General features: G+C 59.1%; 1 protein-coding gene across 2 annotated transcripts; it reads left to right on the forward strand.

Annotated features, from left to right (window-relative positions):
• Positions 1-401: 401 nt before the first annotated feature.
• Positions 402-8,803, forward strand: STARD5 (StAR related lipid transfer domain containing 5). 2 transcript variants are annotated; one of them, XM_086711736.1, is made up of 6 exons: positions 402-602; positions 1,267-1,316; positions 1,667-1,799; positions 5,321-5,421; positions 6,345-6,438; positions 8,133-8,803. In XM_086711736.1, the coding sequence occupies exons 1-6, from the start codon at positions 504-506 to the stop codon at positions 8,172-8,174; spliced, it is 519 nt and encodes a 172-aa protein (XP_086567862.1). In that variant the 5' UTR covers positions 402-503; the 3' UTR covers positions 8,175-8,803. The 2 variants fall into 2 exon arrangements, with proteins under 2 accessions (XP_086567862.1, XP_086567861.1); XM_086711735.1 differs by having other exon boundaries at positions 410-602; positions 5,304-5,421.
• Positions 8,804-9,442: the final 639 nt, after the last annotated feature.

Raw genomic sequence — 9,442 nt, forward strand, 5'->3', positions numbered from 1 at the left:
TCTCCCCTCTGCGGCTGCGGCCCCTACCCCGCGTCCCCGCGCACCCCCCCTGCGCCCCCGCAGCAGCCGCCCCAGAAGCTCATCTCCGACGCGAACTGCACGGTCGCCCGGCCCGGCTGCAGGCCTGCGGGCGCTCCGAGCACCGGTGCGCGCTCCCGGCCCGCCTGGGCCTCCGCGGGGCCGCCCCGAGCTCGGGGTGCAAGGCGGCTCCCGGGACCCGGCGGGCGGGAGGCGGACCCGGCAGGTCTGCGCCGCGCTCCCCGGACCCGCCCAGCCGGGCCTGGCGCTCGCGGGCCCTGCCAGTCTCCGACCGCCCGTCTGCCGGCCTGGGCCAATCCCGAGCGCGGGGCGGGGCCCGTCTGCCGGCCTGGGCCAATCCCGAGCGCGGGGCGGGGCCGGGGCCCAGGTTCCGCCCGGGCCCGCGAGCTGCGGCCTCCGGGACCCGGCGCCCGCCGCCGCTCAGCCGGGACGCGACCCCGCAGCCACGCGCGGCCCTTGGCGCTATGGACCCGGCGCTGGCCGCGCAGATGGGCGAGACGGTGGTGGAGAAGATGCTCCAGTACCGGCGAGACAAGTCAGGATGGAAAATTTGCCGGGAAGCCGTGAGTGAGGAGCTGGGCAGGAAGGGGTCGTGGGGCCTTTGCTCCCTGGGGCCGGGGTCTCCTCCGTAGACCCCAGGCTCCTCCTCTTCCCGCTGCTTTCTGCATTCCAATACCCTGGAGCTGGATTGGGAGGAGATTCCCTTGAGGGTTGTTTCCTTAAAAAAAAAAAAAAAAAAAAAAAAAAAAAAAAAAATCCTAGGCCTGTTGTGCGCACTATGACCCCGGGAGATAAGTGTCTGTCCCTTTCCTTGTGTGACTTGCCCAAGGCCACCTGGCTAGCACACGGTGGTTTGGAGTCGAGCCAAAACACCAGGTTCCAAAGCCTGCACCTCTCTCTGTGTTCCCGGGAGGGCGGCATGGGAATAGCTTTTGCCTGCGCAGCTCATGATTTTTAACGAGCAGACTGACATTGCTGGAGGAAACAAAATGCGAGGTGATTTGGAGAGGTTGGAAAACCGCCCAGAGCTCTTGGAATCCAGTTAAGAGCCCTTGCTCCATCTCGTTCAGCTTTGTCCAGGACCCCCGCCCTGGCACACGAGTGGGGTCACACACCTTGGAGAATCCCACCTCTCGAGGCTCCAGACTTCCAGACCAGGGGAAGGGGCCAGGTGATCTCCCAGAGCCCTTCTAGCCCTAAATTCTGCGATTCTGTGCCTTTTGACAGAATGGAGTCTCGGTTTCCTGGAGGCCATCTATGGAGTTTCCAGGGAACCTGTAAGTGCCTTGTCCAAGTTCATCAGAAGTGCCACGCCGTTCTGGATGTCTCTGTGGGTTTGCTTCCTAAAATAATTCCAGTCTCCCCTAGCACCCTGGAATCAGCTGGCCAGTTGTCGTCCAGAAAACCTTCCTGTTTTTATCTCAACCATTTCCAGCAAACTCTCTCTCGCGAAAGTCACTGTCCATTCCTGCAGGCCTGAGGGGAGGCGGGCTGGTAAACCTCAGCCCCCAATCTGCGAGGCTGTCTCAAAGAGCGGTGACAGATGTGGCACCGAGTCCTTGTGTACGATCCCAGGATAGAAAGGGTTTGGTTGATGCCCGGCATCACCTTCCTCCTTGTGCTCCAGGTACCGGGGAGAAGGCATCGTGAATGGGACGCCAGAGAAGGTGTGGGGCTGCGTTAAGCCACTTGCTGGGACCCTGAGAGACCAGTGGGATGAGAATGTGAGCAGCTTTGAAATTGTCGAAAGCATCACGGATGTAAGTCTTTGCGAGCGCTCTTACCCTGGCAGTCACCTCCCTCTGGAGCTGGTCAGCGGCAGCTCTTGGCAAGGGGAGGACCCTGCAGACCCCTGGTACCCAGCAAACACAGGCTGCCCGCTGGCCAGGTCCCGGTAGGAGACGGCGTGACTGGCGAGGCGGAGGAGCCCTGAGCAGAGTGCAGAGAACGCAGCAGCTGATGAAAAAGTGGGTGTGAATGTGGGCCCTGCAGCTGCTGGGCCAGTGCCTGGATTTGACCTTGACCTCCCAGCTCTGGTTTGAAATATCGTCCTCTGACGGGGCCGTGATCATGAATCCAGAGTCCTGGCCCCAGCGTCGGGGTTCTCTGCCAGCTGCGGGGCTATGCCGGGTGGCGGCTCTGGATTACAGTTTCTCCATTGGTAAGACGCGTGTCCTCTAAGCTAGCCCCGCCCAGTAGAACTTTCCACCACAATGGAATTGTGCTGTAACCACGCCTACTACAGTAGCCACTAGCCCCGTGTGGCCACAGAGCCCTTGAAACGTGTCAAGAAAGTGAAGGAAATGAATTGTTTGAGGAAGTGAATTGCTCATTTCATTTGTTGGTTGTTACTCTCGATGTCAGTTTAAACAGCCACAAGGAGCTATCAGCCACCATAGGGACACAATTCTAGACGGTTGTGTCTTCAGAACATTAAGCCTCAGGAGCTTGTAAGCAGGAAGAACCCACCTCATTCTGATTATGGAAGTTAAGGCAACAAAACAAAGTCGTAGACAAAAATAATAAGCCAGTTGCCTTGGGGGGAAATGTTGCCAACCGGTTTGATTTTGCCATCTGTGGACGTGACCGCCTCTCGGCTGTTTACACAGACGACGCTGTGAAACCTTCCAGACATAGTGCGGTGTGTTGGTCAGTCGGTAGGACCCAGGTGTTCTCTGCCTCTGCCAAAAGTCACATGGCAGTCCCTTGTCATAGTGTATGTCCCCGTTTCCTGAAGGGCGGGGCACACACCCCTGGGATACAAAAGACGTCAGGCCAGAGCTGAAATTGAATCCCACATGGTGAGATCGCCCCATCTCAGTTTACTCTCTGACAGTCTGAAGAGGGGGGTCTCGGGGACTGATGTGCCTTTGACCCCCGTTTGACATCTGCTAGTCCCCTTAGAATTATAATCCAACAATCCTTTGCCTGTATATTTTGCGGGGGCCTTTATGCCAAGTGATATTTCCACCCCCCGCCCCCCATCTTGGGATAGTTAAATAGCTTCATTTTATCTTTTTTTAATTTTTTTTTTAATGTTTATTTTTGAGAGAGACAGAGACAGAACGCGAGGGGGGGAGGGGCAGAGAGAGAGGGAGACACAGAATCCGAAGCAGGCCCCGGGCTCCGAGCTGTCAGCACAGAGCCCGATGCGGGGCTCGAACCCACGAACCGCGAGATCATGACCTGAGCCGAAGTCGGACGCTCAACCGACCGAGCCACCCAGGCACCCCTAAATAGTTTCATTTTAAAATAAATTTACCCAGGGGTGCCTGGGGGGCCCAGTTGGTTAAGCATCGGCTCAGGTCATGATCTCACAGTCTGTGAGTTCGAGCCCCGTGTCGGGCTCTGTGCGGACAGCTCAGAGCCCGGGGCCTGCTTCGGATTCTGTGTCTCCCTCTCTCTCTGCCCCTCCCCTGCTTCAAAAATAAATGAACGTTAAAAAAAATTAAAAAGTACATTAAAAATTTTTCAAATCTGGACTGAGGATAGGATTATAATTTAGTAAAATAACATGATTAGATTACCAATGTTGATGAAGGACTATAAACTATAAAAGTAAACTATTTTACATCTCTCATGAGAGGAGCAGGGGGTCTTTTCTCCTTGAATTAATTCACGGGTCCGTGAAAAGATAAGACTTTCCACTTAGAAAGTTAGAGGGGACACCCCTCTGGCTCAGTCGATGGCGCGTGTGAGTCTTGATCATGGGGTTGCAGGTTCAAGCCCCACATTGGGTGTAGAGATTACTTAACAATAAAATCTTCAAAAAAAAAAAAAACAAGGAAGAAAGAGCCTTTAGTGGACAATAGCTACCAAAGAGGGGAACACACGGGCTGCTGGTGAGCTCAGCGGGCGAAGCGGCTGACCACGGCACCTCCTGACCTCTCCGTGAAGCAGTGAGAAGGGGGGGATGGAGCCCTCCCCTGCAGGGCGGCGTGGATTAGCCTGATTGTGACGAATCTCCGAGTTGATAGGTAGATGATGGATGGACAGACGGATGGATGAGACACAGGGCCATGCCGCGAGCTTGTGGCATTGAGGACACGTGCTGACACCTTCAGGGTCTCTTACCTGTGTCCTCTTTATCTCCGTCCCCAAACACCCTCCTTCAGGGACGAGGCATCCTGCGGCAGGAATCGGGAGCAGAAGCCCGCCGTCTTGTTACTAACCGTGCTGGCACAGTATGAGGACTCAGACAAGGCCGGACTGCCTTGTTTCTAACAGAAGCTTTGGCCTTTAGAAAGAATATGCTTTAAAAAAAAAAAAAAAAAAGAATCTGCTCAAGAGAGGGGAGGGCAGGACATTCTCACTCCTGCGTGCCCTCCTTTGCCGTTGGAATCAGCATCCTGACGTGTCCCTTTGGCTCTCTGGGGGACTCGGGCGCGGGGACGGCACGTGACAGGATTCCAGACGGGTCGAGCGTGCTGTGCCCGTGTCTCCAGTGGGGAGGGAGGGCCTGCGTCGAGCTGAGCCCGTTCTCGGGCAGGTGGTTTTAGGAGGCACACGGGGGAGGCCGGGTGGGTCATCTGGAAAAGGATTCCCTCCCGGTGCCCCCCAGGGATTGCCTGCCCGGATGCAGACTCAAACCCTGGGGGCAGAGGTGGCTGAGAAAACACCTGCCAGTCGTGCTGTCCCTCGCCCCCAGGCGGCCCGCCCCATCCTCCACCTGTTCTCCTTTGTGAGCCTGAGAGGGCGGGGCCCCGCCACACCAGGGGAAAGTGGGCTAGAGCCCGGGTGGGTTTAGGGTGACCTTGGCTTACAGGGTGGGACAGAGGACTGGTGGGGTGCTCTGGGACGGTGTGGGGATCCCGGGGCACGTCCTCCAGGGCCGGGACGGGGGGAAGCAGAAAGCTGCCTGGCTCAGCCTCTCAGGGTCAGGCAGGTGCAGGGTTAGCCTAAAACCAGCGCCCCTCCTGCCTCTCAGGCGGTTCACAGCTCCCCGCCTGAGCTTAGCGGTGAGCTGCTTCACCTCTCCCAGCCCCCGTGTCCTCACCTGTCAAATGGGTTCATGACACCCAGTTCTCAGAGCTCGGTGGCGGTGGGGGGGGGGGTGCCTGAGAGCTTTGCCCAGCCTGGCTCTCCCTGGACGCACAGTCAGTGGCAACTCTGGGGACCCTGAGACTTAAGCTCAGAGTGGCCCTGATCTAGAGCCTGCAGTCCACGGTCAGTGCTGCCCCCTCCCCAGTTTCCCAGACCCCGGGGTGTGGGGTGGGAGCAGGGAGACCTCCGGCCGGCAGCTGGACTCCCCTTGGCTTTGACAGACGCTGTGTGTCAGCAGAACCGCCACCCCCTCGGCCGCCATGAAGCTCATTTCCCCCAGAGATTTCGTGGACTTGGTGTTGGTCAAGAAGTACGAGGATGGGACTCTCAGCTCCAACGGTGAGTGCCGGCCGGCCGCCCCGGGATCACGTCCCGCGTCCCCTGTGCGTGGGCCTCTCCTCGTCGGCTTGGGTGGGCTCGTGTGCCACGGAGGGCCGAGGGGGAGGGCCCACATGCTAGTAATTTCATATATATGTATGTTTTCCTTTAATAAATGTTTATTCGAGAGAGAGAGAGAATGCAAGCAGGGGAGGGGCAGAGAGAGGGGGAGACACGGAATCCAGAGCAGCTCCAGGCTCTGAGCTGCCAGCATAGAGCCCGACACGGAGCTCGAACCCATGAACCGCGAGATCACGACCTGAGCCGAAAGCTGACGCTTAACCGGCTAATCCCCCCCAGGCGCCCCGTAATTTTACGCCTAAGTCTCAGATGTGGCCAGCTCCCCGCTGGCCGCCAAGGCTCATCGTCCACGCCCTACACATACTGCCTGGTTTGACTGCACGGAGCCTCCATGTGCAACGAGTCGCTGGGCCCGTGGGGGCGCGTCCCCGAGGGGCTGTGGGCCGTCCCCTCCTTCCCAGCGGGGAACAGAGTCCTGCCACAGCGTATTTCACCCGGGGAACCCGCAGCCCCTGCTGTTCCTCCGGATCCCGGTGGTGGGGGGGGGGCGCGTGGCGGGCTTGAGGGGGTGCCTCTCCTACCGCTGTGCCTCCAGCCGTGCAGTGTTCTTTTCTCTAAGAAGCTGGCAGGCTTGGGGAGGCTGTGCACGTGTGTGGACACCCATGAGCGTGTGCGCGCGTGTGTGTGTGTGGGTGGGTGGGTGGGTGTAAGGGACACGGGTTGGGGGGACGCTCAGGGGCAGGTCACGGGGCGCCCGTGCTGACTCCTCGGGCCCCAGATGGTGGGGTCTGCGAGCACGAGGGGCCACGGTGCCCCGACTGTCCGAGGTCACAGCTCACTGACCGCTTTGTGCTGTCTTCCAGCTGTCAACGTGGAACATCCGTCATGCCCCCCGAGGCCGGGGTACGTGAGAGGGTTCAACCACCCTTGTGGTTGCTTCTGCGAACCTCTGCCCGGGTGAGATTGATCTCCTGCATGGAATTACGTGCCCAGACCCACGCGTAGCTTAATTGTGGACCTTTCGTTCATGGGGCACGTTAATTACGATTTGCAGTCATAAAAATGCCTTCTGGCTCTGTAGGCTCTGACACTACTCGTCAGTGATGCAATGTCCCAAAGCACCAGGCCCAGGGGAAGGGACCGTGGGAGGCCTCGTTCTTGCTGTTCAACGTGGACTGCTCCCTCCCGCCCCATAAGACAGGCTGGGCAAACGTCATGGTCCCATTTAGCAGATGAGGAAACTGAGGCCGGAGGAGGTCAAGTTATCTATGTCGGGTGAAAGGTTTCAGAGGCTGGCGGTGCAGAGTTGGAGGACCCGGAGTGGCTGAGCGGCTGGCCGTCCCCACCCCGTGTCTCACACAGGGCTTGGGTCCCCTCAACACGGAAGAGGCTGGCAGTGCTAGGGGCTGACGGGTGATTCTGAGAGCACACGTGAGCCAGCCCTGACCCTGCACTCGGGGGCAGTTCTGTCCCATTTTCTCATAGCTCGGGGCAGGTTTTTACTAGAACTTTCTGGGTAAATAATAACTGAAGGTCAGTTGACAGTGAAAGAAATTGCACCCGAGATTGTGACCCAGAGTAACGCTTCCGTCGGGGACGGGCAGCAGGACGGGGGTGGGGGAGCGCCTTCAACCACACAGTCCTCGAAGGGCCTTGCCACAGGGTTTTGCTAAAACTCCTTCCGGGAGTTTGAAAATCGCTTAGTCACATGTCCCGCGACACACAGCTGCACGCGGTTTTGGTCCCCCGCATGCACAGGTGCCCTGACCGAGACCATGAACTTCTGCCTTGTTTTCTTGTCCCTGTTTTCTTTTTTTTTTTTAATTTTTTTTTTTAACGTTTATTTATTTTTGAGACAGAGACAGAGCATGAACGGGGGAGGGGCAGAGAGAGAGAGGGAGACACAGAATCGGAAGCAGGCTCCAGGCTCTGAGCCATCAGCCCAGAGCCCGACGCGGGGCTCGAACTCACGGACCGTGAGATCGTGACCTGAGCTGAAGTCGGACGCTTAACCGACTGAGCCACCCAGGCGCCCCAAATTGTCCTTGTTTTCTTGTCCATGGCCTCTGGGGGCTGCCTCTTCCCGCCCGGCCTGGCGTGCATTTACCTCCCTCCACGCCCAGTGCCCCCCCAGAGGTGTCTCCTTTACCTGCTCATGTTTCCAGGCAAAGAGTTCATGCGGAGGGATGCTAGGGCTCAGGCGAGCCCCGGGAGAAGGAGCAGACAGAGGAGGGGGGTGCCACCCGGGCTCAGCGGGCGGGGGGCGGAGGATGTGAAGCTTTGAGACGGAGGGAGCCGTGGCCCCAGACTGGATGGTCCGCGCAGACCGGAAAAGCCACAGCCCAGAGCAGCACGTGCTGGCCGACATTGCTTGTCTGCTCAGCCCGTCTGTCTCCGGGCCTCACTTCCCTTTCTGTACATCTGGGAGGAGGGCAGGGTTTTAAAGGGTCTCCTCCTCCAGGCCCTTGACCTACATGACGTTGGAGCAAGTCTGATGGGCAGGCGCAGAGCTGTGTGGGGTTCCTGAGGACGAATCTCCACGTCCCGGCTGTTTCTCCGGGGTGGGGGGCGGGCCCTCCTCGCCGGCCCTGCTGTGCGGCCCCAGTGCCCTGCCACGGACACGTGACGTGACCCCGCTCTGGTTTCTCCAGGGAGCCCGACCGGACCCACCTGGTCACATTCTTCCAGACTGACCTCAGCGGGTACCTCCCACGGAGTGTGGTGGATTCCTTCTTCCCCCGCAGCATGGCTGGCTTCTACGCCAACCTGGAGAAAGCCGTGAAGAAATTCTACAGCTGACGCGCTCGCCCGCTGGCCCAGAACTTGCGTCGCTCGTCACAGAGCTCCAGGTGCTGGGGTACTGCTTTTCCCTTGTGGAAGCCGCTTGGGGACCGCTCGTCTCCCAAGAGGCCGGCCAGAGAGGCCCCCCCGTCCCGCTCCTTCTCTTCCCACTCGGGGCCCCCTTGGGGGACCCGCCCCGGTGCCCTGTCTGCCGGCTGTCTGCACACCTCCTCCAGCCGGCGCACCCAGCCCTCCAGCCGCCGCCCACAGGGTGATACTCCGCGGTCCAAATTTCTGTGCCAGTCACTGAGACTTCCTGTCCCTATTGGTCAGAGGGAACCCCTGTCGATACCGGAAACCCAGGCTCTCCTGCCTCTTCAGCATCCGGGACTCTGTCCGACCTGTTGCCGCAGACCTGACATCTGTTTTCCTGATGACACCGCACCAGGGTCTCCCCTTTAAAAAGATGTCCCTGAAAAAAAAGCTCTGAAAATACTGCTTTAACAGATGAGATGAGCGTTAAGGAAAAATACGTCCAATATTTCGTTTGTGGTATCTTCCATTTGAACGGGTTGTTTTCTCTCTTTCCCCTGAGTTAACTTCTCTTACCCTCCGTGCTAGAGGCCCGGGTCGGGCCGTGCCGGGGTCAGCAGGAAGGCTGGGAGAGCAGGTCCCCTCCAGCAGCGCCGGCCAGAGTCCCCGCACGGGCCTGCACGGGCCCTGCCCACCGCGGTGGGCCGTCGGACCCGGGGAGCCCGGCCTTGCCACCTGGGAGGGGCCTCAGCAGTCCCACGAGGTCCCTTGCCTCTCCCCGGTCAGGACCACACAGTCGTGTGGAGTTCTCCAGCACCCCCTCCCCTGCGGTCCCCCGCCTTGCTGGCGCAGAAGATCCCTGCGTGTCTGACCAGAGTCCCCTTGTGTGGCAGCTGGAAGTGACTGCAGGAAGTTTCCAGAGTCCCGCGCATCGCGTCCTCACATCTGCCTGGCCCGCCCGTCCCCTGAATGTGCCGAAGCCCGAGCAGCCTTTAAAACGGGAGGCTCCATGTCCGGGGCTGAGAAAGCCCCCTTCTCCCTGGGTGGAGATGCGACCACAGATCCCACGGTCGTGCCGTCGGGATCACCCCGCTAGCTTCTCGGGAAGTCGTCATCAGACTCTTTATTTCGATTCCCTTCCTTCGTG

The sequence above is a fragment of the Puma concolor genome, chromosome B3 (genome assembly GCF_028749965.1).
Source record: "Puma concolor isolate L17-30 chromosome B3, mPumCon1.1.hap2, whole genome shotgun sequence".
NCBI classification, from domain to species: Eukaryota; Metazoa; Chordata; class Mammalia; order Carnivora; family Felidae; genus Puma; species Puma concolor.